At 47.0% G+C, this 16,950-nt stretch overlaps 1 protein-coding gene across 1 annotated transcript in view; it reads left to right on the forward strand.

Moving 5' to 3' along the window:
* The first annotated feature begins 292 nt into the window (after positions 1–292).
* The window catches only part of LOC123745439 (protein broad-minded), a 244,144-nt gene continuing 227,486 nt past the window's right edge, over positions 293–16,950 (forward strand). Inside the window, exon 1 of the mRNA XM_069300871.1 lies at positions 293–2,548. Within this exon, the coding sequence (XP_069156972.1) occupies positions 433–2,548 (2,116 nt within the window). The 5' untranslated portion in view covers positions 293–432. The remainder of the gene's footprint in view (positions 2,549–16,950) is intronic.

Consider the following 16,950-nt stretch of genomic DNA (forward strand, 5'->3'; position numbering starts at 1 on the left):
CATGACTGATGGCAAAGTCTGACATTAGCATATCAGCCTGGAAAAGCTCCGGGGAGCCTCTGGGACTCACCCAGAAAATGGCGTTTCATTACATTCAACGCTGGTTTTTTTCATCAAAATTGGGGTCGTAAGTATAAATTCGTAATTCGTAAGTTGTAAGTTGAAGTGCCACTGTTCTGTAATTCGATGACCTGAATTACTTATTTCAGTTTTTGTTTGTTTTCATTGCTAAATTATGCATTTTGATTAATAAAAGTTGTGTATGAACACATATGATAAGATGGTTGTAATGATTCTTTAATGTTTGCAGATTGACAATGGAATGCGCAGTATATAAGGAACAAAGTCTCAACTGTCAACCAGCAAACACTTACACTAAATTGTCCTCATATCAATTAAAATTACAAAGGAGGAAGCCAAAAGAAGAGTAACATGGAAGATAAAATTGAAGATAATGCAGGGATGGGGACAAAACCTCAAGTGAAAGACCTTTTAGCACACATGGACCCTATGATATATCTAGCAGGAACTGCTGACAATACCTCAGAAATGTTGTTATACCTTTCTGACATGGATCCTGCATTTCACAAGTTGCTGCTGGTCAAAAGTTTGAGAAAAGGAATGCGGGAGGAACTTAGTGCAGTTATAGAGGGACTTGTTGAAGATTACCTGAAGGAACATAAAGGAAAAATGCGATCTGAGAACCCAGTTGATTTCTTATTGGAAAAAGTTGTATCTGAAGAAAAATTTAATGATTTTTTGAAAAATGTTAAGTTAAGCTTGGAAAGTTCAGTGCAAGACATTACTAATCATTTTGATGATGAAATAGTGACAGGAATGTTTGCAAATTATGAAGAAACCACATACGCTAGCCCAAATAACTCAAATGAGTCTTCTTTAAATTCCTCATTAAATCAATCTGGACTCTTATTTTTGCACCCAGCACAATATCATAACATAGCCAAATGTCTTCAAAGCAGAAAAGATAGAGAAGCTTGCAATGATTCCTTAAATATCTTGCTAGCAGTAACACCTTGCGAGCCAGTGATGCAGGATTGTTGGTGTGACTTAAAGAAAGGGCTAAGAGAATGCCTGTTTGATGACACACCAGAAATATTTGACAAAGCCTTGAAGGTACATTGTAAACTTCTAACATCTCAAGTACATAATGCAGTAAAAGAGGCATATTTAAATCTTTTGGGTGCTGTTGCTGGCTTTTACATGTCTAAGCGGTTTCTTTCAAAAATTCCATTAAAGGGAGAAAATATTAATTTGAACTCGTGTGCAAACATTATTAGACTCTTAAAAATCTTAATTGACTTTCAAAAAGAACTACCTCTTCTTTGGATAAGATATCCGGAAAGATTTGTTGATGATATGGTTGAAGCCACATTTAACTTATTAGGTTTAAATCTTTCCATCAAGGATAATAAACAGATGACAGTACTGGATATGTATTCTGTAATTGACCCCCAAGCTTCATGGCTAAGAAAGTGGGTACATGGGCAGTGGGGAAGAAGCAAAACGTTTTCTGCAATGAGAAGTAACTCAATGGTACTTCTCCACTCTGTGTCATTTTGCATTAAACACTTGGAAAATGTGACAGAAATTTCACAAGTAGACACTAGAGAGATAATTAGTTCTAGCCTTGTATCTCATTTAAGATTTGTCCATAGTATTAATGTAATCATGGCAGTCCTGGAATATTCTGATGGAAGGAAACTCTTTCCTGTGAATGTTCCTTCCAAAGAAGAGCTGGTGACCATGCAAGGAATAATTCAAACTCTTATCAGAGCAGTTAACTGCAATATATCTGAAATAATAAATATAGAAGTAAGTAGTCTGTTAAACAAGTTCTGTTCACATGATGAAATGAAAAGTTGGATTTTATGTGATGCTGGAGTTGTAGAGTTACTTCTTCAAGAAGTGAGCAATTTTGATAACCTCCCACAACAGAAAAAAGATTTGAAAGGAGATTTAGAAAAAATGATTCCATCAAGTTATATTAAGGCTGTCCTTGTTATTCTGGATACCATTTTAGCAACTCACATTGGACAAAAGTACATCTTACTAGGAAGGAAGAGGAAATCCAGTTCCAAATCTGGCTTGTCTGGGATTATTAGCAGCCCAGCACATGAAGTGATGAATTTGGTTTTACACATATTGAGAAGTAAACATGCCAGCTCAGATTTAAAAAGGATTTCAATCAGTGTCTGCTGCAACTTGCTTGCCTCACCGATAGGCATGCACATGTGTGCTAAACATCCTCTCATAGAAAGTGTGATTGAACACCTCAAGAATAAAAATAAATCGGTTTCAACAGAAAAAATCTCACTTGGGATTGATCCAAGAACAAGTGAGTTACTTCATCTTAGCGTTCCACAGTCACTGCCTCTGCTGACTACACTGTTGCTGTCGTATAAAGGATTCTTTCTCTTGGAGAGTGAAGGAGTGTTACCTTTGGCACTAACACAGGTTTTGCCAGAGATGGCCAGAAAGGGCACCCTGAATGCCAAAATTCTTGCAAGTGTTTGCTGCTCACCACAAGGTATGCAATTATATCTATCATGAATTTGAGTTTTATCAATATTTATGAGCTGTCTCATGTGGTGGCTTCCTAAGGCAAGATTCCACTTTAATATAAACTGGAATAATGAATAGATGGGTAGAACAAAGTTTAGGCACAAACACTGCGGAGATTTGTTATCATCCCAATTAGGTCATATAATGAGCTAGGGAGGCACTGGAATTAAAATAAAGTGTTCATAAATATCGTTACATCTATCACCGACCAGCTATCTTGGGGCCAAGATGGCTGGTCGGCAGAAACTAACATCAATCACAGCTTTAAGTTCTTTATTACAAACACTTGTGCTATGACATTTACTAGGAAACATATCATCCACCATCTACCCTGGCCCATGTATGGAAGTCAAGTTGTATACATATTAGGAGTATGCAAAAGTTTTAGGGATGGTTTTTGTGGAAAGCCCTTTCAGCTCCCCGGAGCTATACCAAGCTGATGTTTATATATTAGACCGTGGCAATAGTCATTCGACGGAGTTCTTAACCTACTGGGAACCACAAGCCAGAACCTGACCCCCCTCAGTGAGGCATGAGGAGCAATTGTCTATGGACACCCCCCATATAGTTGGGAGCTGTCTATGTCTGCCATCTACCTGGTCAGGCACCAGAAAGGCAGGAATCCCAAAACAAACTACAGCTGGTTAAAAATTGCAAACCGAAAACCGAACGAGCAGGCAGAACTCCCCCATCAGAAAACAAGCATGACATCACCACAGCTGCTGCACTGCTGTCTGCGCAGTTCCCCCCTCCTCGGGAGGGGGAAGGGGGAGCCCCAGACCTCCTGTGCCAGCTACCCAACCCCAGTTCTGAGGCTGTCGTGTAGAGTGGTGGTCGATCGACTCTGGCTCCAATCCTTGAGCAGTGCTGTGCTTTGTGGTGTTGTGCTGCGGTGTGGTGGTGTGCGAGCCAGGAGTAATTCCAGATATATTGAGGCTGCATGTGCCTAGGGTCACATTCTGTAGGTGCCCTGTAAGTACTGCCCTGGCAGTTTAGAGTTACCTTCCACAAACTGTTCAGGGGACTCCCTCCACAGAGTTCTTTTCCTGCTCGGTGATTGCTCGCCCTTGAGGTCAGCTGGGGTTTTTCCTACCACTGTTTGGCCTTGGGTAGGAGGTAGCCTCGTCGCTGACTGGGGCGCAAGGTATTGTGCAGCTGTCTTATATTATGCATAGAGGCCGGTTCTATTCCTGCTGGAGGTGTACTTTTGCGGGGTGTTTCTCTTCTTGTGTTTCTTTGTTTTTGTTTTGCCTGATGGGGGGCAGGGTCTGCCTAGTGTGGCTGTAAAACCTCTTGTGTTATTTTGCTGGCCCTCCACTAGGTCCTCATGATTGCACATGTCACAGGGGTTAATCTTTTGTTTGTTTGTTTGGTAGTTCTGGGATAACAAGTTAACATTACCTTGCCTGGGCTTCTCTTAGCAGTCAGTCTGAGGGCCTTACCTTGAGGTTACCTTGAGGTGCTTCCGGGGCTTAGCGTCCCCACGGCCCAGTCGTTGACCAGGCCTCCTGGTTGCCGGACTGATCAACCAGGCTGTTGGACGCGGCTGCTCGCAGCCTGACGTATGAGTCACAGCCTGGTTGATCAGGTATCCTTTGGAGGCCCTGGAAACCCCCGTTAGGGTTCTTTGGTCCAGTGGATGTGTCCTCTGAGTTCCATCTTGCTTCGTGCGAGTTTGAAGGTTGCTCTGTCCCCTTGTCTCAGGGTGACACTCACCGTCTTTGCCCCCATCATTCTGCCTGTTGGGTCAATGACACCTTTGACTCGAAGTCCTGCGAGTGGTGTTCCTTGCTTGTACTCCAGTTTACCCAATCCTCTGATACTGATATTCGGGAGCAAGCAGCTTCTGCATTGCATGCGAGGTTTAGGTTGCTACAATGAGTTAGGTTGGTTGCCTTTCCGGATGCCCCGTGGCTGCCCTGCTTAAGTTATAGTGACCCGGACTTGGGAAAGTTAGTCTCCTTGACTTTAGTTTCGTCCATGCCACCTTGTCCTTTCCCTGTTGTGGTTCATTCTGCTCCCCTTCCCCTGCTCCCGACTCCCAAAATGTCTGCGGGTTTCAGAGTCGGGGAAGGGCTTTCTTGGTGGTGAGACATGGGAGGGCTTTGGGGACTGCCCCTTATGGATTGGCGGCAGAGGCCTTCGAGCCTGTTCCTCCTGCCGGGGCTTTTGAGTCGGGCCAGCAGATGTCCCTTTTCCCTGCTTTTCCAGTGAACTCTTCCCTTTCTCAAGAGGCAGAGGGTTTGGAGGATGGCTTTGTCCCGGGTCCTGACATGGAGGATCCCGGGGCTGGGGAGTGGACTTGGGGGGGGGGGGCTTGGGCCCCATTTGATCCTGCTTGGGTGTTGGTACCCTTGGCGCGGGGCTTGTTGTTACAGGGGGAGGGGTTTCCCTATTCCCTCCCCCCTCCCTGTGTGAGTTTGATATGGGTTTGGCTCCTCCTCGGATTCGATTCTAGGTTCCCTTGGGTTCCTTGGTTCCTTCCTTCCGGAGGTTTTTGGCTTCCCACATCCCGTCTTGGAAGGTGTGGGAGGCCTTTGCGGCTTACCTCTTGTGAGACCCGGATTACACCTTGATAATGGATCCTCCTCCTTTTTTTAATTTGGCTCCTCTTTTCCTTACTGGGTGCATTATGGAGTGCTGAAGTCTTCCTGGCTGGCAGACTGCCTGTTGTGTGTTTTGTTGGGGGGCGGGGGGGTGTAGCATGCGTTATTTCAGACACTCATGCTTGAATGGCGGGAGTTGACTAAGATTGTTCAGGTTTACCTGAGGGGCGAGTTGGAGTGCCTCAATGCATGCTTGATTTCCCCTGTGTTTCCTCACGATGTCGGCTAGGTGCAGCTTCACGTGCAGGTTCCCTCCCTTTTGGCGTCTCTGGTCGCTGAGGATTTGTGCGCCCGTTGACATTTGGCTTTGGTCTTGCGTTTCTTTTCCCTGCTGGAGCTGTTTTCGGACTGGCGTGAGGATGTGGAGGAGCTGGGTTATGGGCCAGCGTCCGTTGCTCTTGCCTCGGCAGCTCGGGTGTCGGCTGCCTTGTTGAAGTTGTTTGCGCCGATTCTGAAGGAAGCAGTGTCTCTTTTCTTTGCTTCTCGCCTCGCGTGCCGACAGGCGGTGCTTGTCCACTTTTTGGAACCTTCTTGGGCCCTGGTTCTTAAATTTTCATCGCCTTATTGTCCGTTGCTGTTTGCAGAGTCTGCGGTGGTGCATTTTCTGCAGGCAGCTTTGTCTAGTTGCCGGGGGATATCGGACTTGTTGGTTCTCCGGGGGGGGGGGGGGGCCATGAGGGTCCTGCTTGGAAGGTTTGTGCCAGGGCTCGGGATTCTTTTGATCGCTGTAAGCCAGTGGTGCTGGATTTGGGGCTGGCCCTTCTTGCGGAGCCGCCGGCGTCTGGTTGGTGCAGTAATCGCTCTGAGCATCTGTCGGGCTCTCGTAAGGGTAGTCAGCCTTTTTGCAGTTGGCCAACGAGCCTTTCCCTTGGGGAAAAGGCTTGTGCTGTTAGCTCTCGCCTGGTCCCACAATTCGTGGGTGTTTTGGGTTGTTTCCTCCAGCCTGCGGTGGCATTGGGTGGTTCCTCCTCCTTTGGGGGTGGTTTGGGACTGGTGGGGCAGGCCTCTTTCCCTGCGCTCTATTGGGTCATCCTGGAGTGGGTACACTTTGGCGTGGTCAAAACGACGACGTCCCTTAGGCGGGTTCCTCGCCTGTTTCCAGTTATAAAATGGATCCTGTGTGGATCTGAGGTTTATTTTGGACTTGTTCCATCTGAACCCCTGGGTCTTTTACCCCTCCTTTCAGGTGACAACTCTACCCCAGGTTCAGCTGCTTTTGTAGCTTTTTGTAGCTGGGTGCTAGGATGGTGTCCCTAGATCTTCGGGATGCATATTGGCACATCTTGATTCATCCGGAGTTCAGGGACTGGCTCAGTTTTGTCGTGGAGAAGCACGCTTACTGCTTTCATTGCCTTCCATTCAGCTTGAATCTGGCATCTCACATTTTTTAACTCGCCCTACCCTGGTCGTGGTGACCTGTTTGCGTCTGTTCGGGGTTCGGGTTCTGGCTTACCTCGACGACTTGCTGGTCTGGGCTTCCAGCTGGTCCGCGTGTCTGCTCGCCAGGGATTTGGCTCTTTCCCAGCTCACCGGGTTCGGGTTCTTGGTTAACTGGAGGAAGTCCCAATTTGTTCCCTCTCAGGTTTAGACTTGGCTGGGTCTTGTGTAGGACTCTCGGACTGCTTCCTTGTCTCTCCCTCCCATGGTGTGGCTGCGGCTGAGGTCCCACCTTCGGCTATTTTTGGGAGGCACCCAGGTCACTCATTGGTTGTATGAGCAACTGTGCGGAAGTCTGAACTTTGCTGTGCTGGTGTACCCGTTGGGTCAGATCTTGCTTTGGCCGCTGTTCTGGTTCCTTCAGGGACGTCCCTTCCGCTGCTCTCGCGATTGCTGAGTTCGGACCCTGGGGGTCTTGCGTCAGCTGCTGCATCACTGGCGTTCTCTTCAGGTTTTTCGGGATTCGGTGTGGTGGCGCCTACTTGAGCCCTAGCTCGATGTGTTCACGGATGCAAAATCTCTTGACGAGTTTTGTGACCAGTACTCACCTGACCGGCCAGGATCGGTGCATCCATCCTTATGGGCTCACAGCATGGTTCACGGCGGTGTGGCTTTCGCTTCAGAGGGTTCGCATCCCTCTGAAGAGAAAGGGATGCGAACTCTTTCGAGACCCTTTCTTTGGTACGAAACTAATGCATAATGTAGATGAGGCCACATTATGCCTGTACCACGTTTTCTGTTGGGGAGTTCTGTTCACTACTTCGGCTTTCAGTAACAATATTTTAACCAGAATAGGGGTTTGTTTTGGGGTGCTTACCCTTTTGGGTGCCTGACCTGGTCGATGGCAGATATAGAATGCTTCCAACCACACAGAGGTTTCTATAGGCCATTGCTCCTCGTGCCTCAATGACGGGGTCAGGCTTTGGCTTGTGGTCCCCGGTAGGCCTAGAACTCCATGTGCATTGACTGATGCCAGCGTCTAATACATTCATATCAGCCCAGTTACTTCTGGGGAGCCTCTGGGTCTCGCCCAGAAAATGGCGTTTTTCATTATATTCAACGCTGGTTTTTTTTATGCCTCTCGTAGGTATCCCATGTTCTTTATCTGTGCATCAAGGTCTCCAGCTTACTCAAAGTCTTGTTGCATATGTCTGGAATTTTTACATTTCTTTTTTACATTACATTACATTTATAGTTTACATTTACATTTTACATTTACATATACATTTTACGTTTCTCCATTTTCACTCCTGGTTTAACCTGTTTAAATTGGACTATGGTTGTTTTATGTATTTGCCAGCTCTGCCCTTGCCAATTCATTGTCTTAACACTTTACACCAAACTGGCCTGCATCTCGGCTCGGGAATTTTGTATTTTTTAACAAACTCAGAGTTTATACAGTGTATGTGAAAACTGGTGCTCATAATTACAAGATTGTCATGACCTTTATTAGCTTCAGTAGTGTACACAGTTCCTCCAATGTCCCCATTGAAATCCCTACTAGCTCTCAAGCGTGTAGGAAAGCCTCACTCTCCCAGCCTTTGTCGAGTCATCTCAGAGTAAGTGCTTTTGGGTATGGTCGAAATTATTTCATCTCTTCAGTGGGTTTCCCGTGTGGGGAAATCTGGTTCTAGTTTAATACTAATAATGTATAATTTTATGAATGCAAAATAATATATAATTCAAAGATAGCTCAAAGGACCAGAATTCTATTCTAAATGAGAGAACCAGTGACTTATGGATCTCTATGATCTCTATGCAATAAATTCTATTATTCTATTATGCAGTGAACTGTAAAATTCTATACATTCTAGAACCATCTTCCCATGACACATTTTGGGGGGTCTTCTATGAGGTTAGTCTACGTGATACATATATAATAATTGTATACATGATAATGATGATAAAATGCACACACACACAGATTATATTGATTAGTAAATTGTAATGCGAAAATACTACTGCATACTAAAGATCAAATAATATGTAATCAATATGCAATATAGTATGTATTGACTCTCACAACTGAGAGAGAACTATCTACAATAAGAACTAATTAAATCTCAGCTGTGACAGAGGAACGTAGTTGGCGTCCAATCTCTACAACAGTGTGTAATCAGCCCTGAGATAGTGATCTTGTGAACACGTGAGCATACGGACAGTCACACGCCTCCTCAGTTGTCTTGCACACCGTGCTCCAATAATTAAATTCCATAATTTCCGCTCCAAACTAGTATTTACACAAATGCAAGAGCTAAATATTTGGAGGGGGGTGGAAACAGCACTTACATGGGGGTTTATTTTATCGCCTACAGCGTCATGACAGGGTATCTACATTAGCAAAATATTCAAGAGCTCAGTAATAACCACCCCCCCTTCCCGGGAGGGGGAAGGGGGAGCCCCAGATCCTCCACGCCGGCGATCCAACTGGCGGTTCTTGACTGATAGAATTACTGTCAGTCGAGTGCGTCTGGCTCCGATTTTTGTTTCAGTTCTGTGCCTTGTGGTGTGGACTGCCTCTACCGGTGGGGTGTGAGCCAGGAGTAAGATTTCACGGTACTCGGGCTGCATGCGCCTAGGGCTCTCTTCCCTAGGTGCCCTGTAAGTACTGCCCTTGGGGTTTGGGGCCACCTTCCACAAGTTACTTTGGGTTCTACCTCTGCTGTGTCCTTTACTGCTCGGTACTGGGCCGCCCTTGGAGTCGGCTGGGGTTTTGTTGCCCTGGTTTGTCTTTGGGTAGGTGGTAGTTTTCGTCACTGGTAGGGGCGCGGGGTACTGCACAGCTAGTTTTCACCTATAACAGCGGTCGGCTGTGTTCTGCCTGGGTACGTTGTCCTCTTGCGGGGATTTCCTTTTGTTTTTGTTTTTGCCTGGTGGGGGGTCTGCCTTTATGGTCCCTCTTTACTGTTATAGGTGTTTTTATTTAGATATTTTCTGTTGGTGGTACTCCCCGCTTGGCCCCCGTGAGTGGACACGTCCCGGGGGTTCAGCTTTTAGAAGTTTATTTGGTAGACTTGGGCGCCGGTTCGCAGTACCCTGCCTGGGCTTCTCTTAGCGTGTACCAAAGGCTAAGGCCCATGGAAAACCCCACGGGGGCTCCGTGGTCCTATGGGTGTGTCCCCGGAATCCCCCCCTCGCATCTTGTGAGTTTGACGGTTGATCTGTCCCCTTGTCTCAAGGTGACACTCACCGGTTGTGCCTCCACCATGCTGCCTGTTGGGTCATTGTTTCTTATGGCCCAGAGTCATGCGACGGGTGTTGTCGGTACGTGCTCTCGTTCACCCAGGCCACTGGTCTTGACAATTGGGTGCAGGCAGCTGTGGCGTTGCTTGCTAGGTGTAGGTTGCTGCAACACTCTTGGTTGTTGCGGCCCTGGATGGCCCGAGGCTGCCCCATTTTGGTTGTTGGGGTCCGGACTTGGGGGTGTGGATCGCTTCGGCTCTGGCTCCAGCTCCTTCCACTCCTCGTCCTTCCCCTTCTGTTCTGCACACTTCCTCCCTTGCTTCCGGCTCCGAACCATAGGCGGGTTTCAGGGTTGGAGCGGGGTCTGGTTGGTTTGAGACTCGCGGGGTCTCTGTTCTTTTTTTCCTCTTTCGGGGTGGCGGCGGAGGCATTCCAGTCTGTTCCTCCCACCGTGTCGTATGGGTCTGACCAGTGGGCTCCATTCCTTAGTGTTTGTACGGCTGCCCCGGCTTTTCCTTGTAAAGCTGGGGCTTTGGGGGTGCGGCTTGCCCCGGGTCTTGCCGTAGAGGTTCCCGGGGTTGGGGAGGGGTTGCCTGGGGGGCCTTGGCCCTATTTGCCCGTCTTGGGTCTTTGTACCCTCGGTGAGGGGCTGGCAGTTCCTCAGAGTGGGGTTGTTCCTTCCCCCTCTGTGTTCATGTTAGTTTCGGATATACCCCACCCTGGGTTCAGTTCCGTGTCCCTTTGGGTCCGTCAGTCTTGTCGTTACTGGGGGTGTGTTTCGCCCTTTTTCCTCACCCTTTTTGCACTTCCGTCGCGTTACTGCTCCCTTCGTATTGAGGTCCCTGTTTGGCCCTTGATCAGGGGGTGTATTTTTGTCTATATGTACCTCCGTGCATTTGTGCTTGCTTGTCGTGGTTCTCATTGGTTCGTGAACCTCTTCGTACCTTCCAATATTATTAGAACGTCTGTTGACTTTCGATGGGGGTTCCCTCTGGTCCTTTGTCGGCCTCGTTGGTTCCTTTCCGTCCTCTTTGTCTTCTTTTGTTCTGGTTTCACCTTGTTTTGTTTTCACGTCTTCTCTCCTTCCAGTTTCGACGTTCCTCATCTTCGTTACATACACCTTCCTGGTATTTGTACGATGTGAGTATACGATGTGTCTGTACATTATGTGTATGTACGATATGTGTGTCCACCTGGTATACGAGCCATGCCACCCGGTAGACTGGTGTTGTGTTTCATACCTCGCGCGCTGGGGCCGGGGTGTTCGTTTTGTTTCTGGGCGGTGTGCTCATGTGTTCCGTGTTGTTTATAGCGGTTTTCTACGGCTTCTTGCTCGTTTTCTCCCTCCAGTCGTAGCCCTCTAGATGCTGGGAGTGTTCTGGATTTTATATATGGGGACGTCGCTTCGTTCTTTCCTCTGCTTCCGAGTGTAGGGAGTGTCGGAGTGGCACCTCCTTCCCCACTGTATTGCTCCTTGTCTTCAGCTGGGCGCGCGTCTCTGGACATATTTTACCTTCGACTGCCGATTTTTATTCAGGTAACAGTACATGCAATGCTTCTTGCCTCTTGTATGCATGGCGTTCAAGCGCACCACTAGCGATGCTCCTGGTATGTTACTTGGCTCGACTGTGTTGTGGCACGGTTGTGTCTCTGCTCTGCCAGTGAGATTGTCCTGTCGGGTGCCTCTGTCAGCCAGGTGCCGGTTCTTAACTTTTGGTGGGGTGCTTGCCTAGTTGTGCTTGCGGGAGTTGAGCTATGGCTCTTTGGTCCCGCCACTCTCCTGTCAGTCGACAGGTGGGCAGTTTCCAGAGCCTCCTGGGCACTATCTTCTCTATGTTTGCTCCTGTGGGTGGAGTCTGCCTCCACCACGTTGCTTCCTAGTGCATTCCTATCTATCTCCTCTGACATTGATCAGGTTCATGTTCATGTCTATGGCTCATTTGGGTACTCAGCTTCCTCGTGTGTCTCCTTATGCATGTGCCACCCTTGGTCACTGCTCCATCCTTGTTTACTCTGTCACTTCCCCGCTTGGCAGGGTTGTGTCGATGACTCCTAGCAGGGGTGTTAGGTGTTGTGTGTTTTGTTTGGACATCTTGCGTGTGTCTTCAGTGACTTTCCTTTGTCCATGTATCTTGTTCTTTGTTGTCCTGTGGGGCTCTGCCCCACATTTCGGTGCTTTTGGTTTCGTTTGTCGGCACCTGGGTCTTTTCCCTATCTTTGGACACTCCTTCATTCCCTTGGTCTTTGTTTGTGTCCTTCATTGCTTAGTTTCTGATCTCTGGACACTCATTCCTTGCCTATCTTCTGTGCCTGGCTGCACCCTGATATCCATGGTATCCCTCGGGTATGTGCGCCCTCCACTGAAACTTTTGTGGTTGGTCGTATGCATTGCATTCCCGGCTGCTCCTTGGTCCGTGTTCGGGGTTTTCCTTGCCTATTTCCGTTTTTCCTCCTCCTATACTACATATGACTGTAATTACCTAAGTGTAGTTACAGGATGAGAGCTACGCTCGTGGTGTCCCGTCTTCCCAGCACTCTTTGTCATATTTGCAGTCTCCGTGGTGTAGTGGTAAGATACTCGCCTGGCGTTCCGCGAGCGCTAAGTCATGGGTTCGTATCCTGGCCGGGGAGGATTTACTAGGCGCAATTCCTTAACTGTAGCCTCTGTTTAACACAACAGTAAAATGTGTACTTGGATGAAAAAACGATTCTTCGCAGCAGGGGATCGTATTCCAGGGACTGTAGGATTAAGGACCTGCCCGAAACGCTACGCGTACTAGTGGCTGTACAAGAATGTAACAACTCTTGTATATATCTCAAAAAAAAAAAAAAAAAAAAAAAAAAAAAAAAAAAAAAAAAACGCTTTGAAACTACTGACGGTCTTGGCCTCCACCACCTTCTCACTTAACTTGTTCCAACCGTCTACCACTCTATTTGCGAAGGTGAATTTTCTTATATTTCTTCGGCATCTGTGTTTAGCTAGTTTAAATCTATGACCTCTTGTTCTTGAAGTGCCAGGTCTCAGGAAATCTTCCCTGTCGATTTTATCAATTCCTGTTACTATTTTGTTTGTAGTGATCATATCACCTCTTTTTCTTCTGTCTTCTAGTTTTGGCATGTTTAATGCTTCCAACCTCTCCTCGTAGCTCTTGCCCTTCAGTTCTGGGAGCCACTTCGTAGCATGTCTTTGCACCTTTTCCAGTTTGTTGATGTGCTTCTTAAGATATGGGCACCACACAACAACTGCATATTCTAGCTTTGGCCTAACAAAAGTCATGAACAATTTCTTTAGTATATCGCCATCCATGTATTTAAATGCAATTCTGAAGTTAGAAAGCATCGCATAGGTTCCTTGCACAATATTCTTTATGTGGTCCTCAGGTGATAGTTTTCTATCTAGAACCACCCCTAGATCTCTTTCTTTATCAGAATTCTTTAAAGATTTCTCACATAATATATAGGTTGTATGGGGTCTATGTTCTCCTGTTCCACATTCCATCACATGACATTTATTAACATTAAATTCCATTTGCCAAGTGGTGCTCCATATACTTATTTTGTCCAGGTCTTCTTGAAGGGCATGACAATCATCTAAATTTCTTATCCTTCCCTCATTCCTGTTCGGGTCTGCTGGGCGTTTAGTTTGTCTGTGGTCTTGGTTTTTTAGGTTAGGGTGCGTGGTGTCCGCCTCCCAGATCCGGGGAGCCGAAGGGGCTCCCCCTAGAAAACCAGTGTTGAATGTAATGAAACACCATTTCCTGGGCGAGTCTGGGAGGCTCGCCGGCATCCCTCCCTCCTTCCGGTCGGCGGTGTTTTTCGCGTATTTTGACATTCAGCCTAAGAACTGCCAGTTCGATCGCCGGCGCAAAGGCTCTGGGGCTCCCCCTTCCCCCTCCCGGGAAGGGGGGATTGCGCAGATGGCGGCACGGCGACGTGATGACATCATGCAAGTTTGATAATTTTGTTTGGGGCATTCTGTTCACTTGTTTGGCTTTCGGTAGCAATATTTTCACCAGAAAAGGGGTTTGTTTTGGGGCGCCTACCTTTCTGGATGTCTATCCCGGTCGATACTCACCTAGTTGTACTCGCCTAGTTGTGTTTGCGGGGGTTGAGCTCTGGCTCTTTGGTCCCGCCTCTCAACTGTCAGTCAACTAGTGTACAGATTCCTGAGCCAATTGGGCTCTATCATATCTACATTTGAAACTGTGTATAGAGTCTGCCTCCACCACAACGCTACTTAATGCATTCCATTTGTTAACTACCCCTGACACTGAAAAAATTCTTTCTAACGCTAACTTTCTAACTAAAACCACTATCGCAGGCCCTCCACATTCTGTGGAGACAAAGCCTAGATACTGGCATTATTCCTGATATACTAAAAACAGCAGAGATAGCACCACTTCATAAAGGAGGAAATAAGGCAGAGGCAAAAAATTACAGACCGATAGCACTAACATCGCACATCATAAAAATTTTTGAGAGAGTGCTAAGAAGTAAGATCACAAAATACATGGAATCACAGCATCTCCATAACCCCGGACAACATGGTTTCAGAACAGGGCGCTCTTGCCTGTCGCAGTTGCTGGACCACTATGATATGGCATTAGATGCTATAGAAGACAAACAAAACGCTGATGTAATTTACACAGATTTCACAAAAGCTTTTGATAAATGTGACCATGGTGTTATTGCACATAAAATGCGTTCAAAAGGAATTACCGGAAAAATAGGCAGATGGATCTACAATTTCCTGACCAACAGAACCCAATGTGTAATAGTCAACAAAATAAAATCCAGCCCATCAACCGTGAAGAGCTCAGTCCCCCAGGGTACTGTGCTTGCTCCAGTACTTTTTCTCATCCTCATATCGGACATAGACAAGAACACAACCTATAGCGCTGTATCATCCTTTGCAGATGACACTAGGATCTTCATGAGAGTAGGCAACATAGAGGACACGGCGAACCTCCAGTCAGATGTAGATCAGGTCTTTCTATGGGATACAGAAAATAATATGGTGTTTAACGAAGATAAGTTCCAGCTTATGCGCTATGGAAAAAATGAAAATATAAAAACGGAAACCACGTACAAAACTCAGGCAAATCATAACATAGAACGAAAAGGCAATGTAAAGGATCTGGGTGTACTCATGTCGGAAGACCTTACCTTTAAAGAACACAATAAAGTAGCCGTCACAACTGCAAGAAAAATGACAGGTTGGAAAACAAGAACTTTTCACACTAGAGATGCTATACCGATGATGATACTTTTCAAAACGCTTGTGCTCTCTAGAGTGGAGTACTGCTGCACAATGACAGCACCTTTCAAAGCTGGAGAAATTGCTGACCTGGAGAGCATGCAGAGATCCTTTACTGCTAGAATCCACTCAGTAAAACATCTAAACTATTGGGACCGACTAAAGAGCCTAAAACTGTACTCCCTTGAGCGCAGGCGGGAGAGGTACATAATAATTTACACACGGAAAATATTAGAGGGGCTGGTCCCAAACCTGCACACAGAAATAACATCACATGAGACCAGAAGACATGGCAGGATGTGCAGAATACCCCCGTTGAAAAGCAGAGGTGCAACAGGTACTCTGAGAGAGAACTCTATCAACATCAGAGGTCCGAGACTGTTCAACACGCTTCCACTACACATAAGGGGCATAACTGGCCGACCCCTCACAGTGTTCAAGAAAGAACTGGATAAGCACCTCCAAAGGATACCTGATCAACCAGGCTGTGACTCATACGTCAGGCTGCGAGCAGCCGCGTCCAACAGCCTGGTTGATCAGTCCAGCAACCAGGAGGCCTGGTCGACGACCGGGCCGAGGGGACGCTAAGCCCCGGAAGCACCTCAAGGTAACCTCAAGGTAACCTCAAGGTAACGTCTCTGTGGCTCATCTGGGTGCTAAGTTTCCACCTGTGTCCCCTTGTTCGTGTTCCACCTGTGCTAAAGGGTTTGTCTTTGTCCACTCTGTCAATTCCCCTGAGAATTTTGTAGGTGGTTATCATGTCTCCCCATACTCTTCTGTTTTCTAGGGTTGTGAGGTTCAGCTGCCTTAGCCTTTCCTCGTAACTCATTCCTCTCAGTTCCGGGACCAGTCTGGTGGCATTCCTCTGAATCTTCTCTAACTTCGTCTTGTGTTTAACTAGGTATGGACTCCAGGCTGGAGCTGCATACTCCAGGATTGGTCTTACATAAGTGGTATACAGGGTCCTGAACGATTTCTTACACAAGTTTCTAAAGGCACTTCTTATATTGGCCAGTCTAGCATATGCGGCCGATGGCAGACATAGAATGCTCCCAACCACATGGGGGGTTTCTATAGGCCATTGCTCCTCGTGCCTCTCTGAGAGGGCCAGGTTCTGGCTCATGGTCCCCGGTAGGCAAGAACTCCAAGCATTTTGACTGATGCCAGAAAGCTATACATATCTATTCAGCCTGGATAGCTCTGAGGAGCCTCCGGGACTCACCCAGAAAATGGCGTTTCATTACATTCAACGCTGGTTTTTTATGCATTTGACTTGGTTCGTGGTGATCCGTCTCCGTTTGTCACGTCTTCAGGTCTTGGCCTACCTCGACAACTGGCTAGTTAAGGCTCCCAGCTGGTCTGCTTGTCTGCTAGCCAGAGATCTGGGGCCAGATTCACGAAAGCACTTACGCAAGCACTTACGAACCTTTACATCTTTTCTCAATCTTTGGCGGCTTTGTTTACAATTATTAAAGAGTTAATGAGATCCGAAGCACCAGGAGGCTGTTTATAACAATAAGAACAGTTGATTGGCAAGTTTTCATGCTTGTAAACTGATTAATAAATGTAACCAAAGCCGTCAAAGATTGAGGAAAGATGTACACGTTCGTAAGTGTTCTTTTGTGAATCTGGCCCCTGGTTCTTTCCCAGTTTGCACAACAAAGGTTCCTGGTGAACTAGTGAAAGTCGGAGTTGGTTCTGTTTTGGGTTTAGATCTGGTTGGGCCCGACTTGGGATTCTCGGTTGACGTCACTTTCCTTGCCTCCAGCAGCCTTGCTCTGGCTGCATTCCCGCTGTCTGGTAGTGTTGAGGGAGACCCCGTGACACAGTGGTTGCTCGAACAGCTGTACGGGAGCCTTAACTTTGCCCTTCTGGTTTACCTGT

The sequence above is a fragment of the Procambarus clarkii genome, chromosome 44, assembly GCF_040958095.1.
Source record: "Procambarus clarkii isolate CNS0578487 chromosome 44, FALCON_Pclarkii_2.0, whole genome shotgun sequence".
Classification (NCBI taxonomy): Eukaryota; Metazoa; Arthropoda; class Malacostraca; order Decapoda; family Cambaridae; genus Procambarus; species Procambarus clarkii.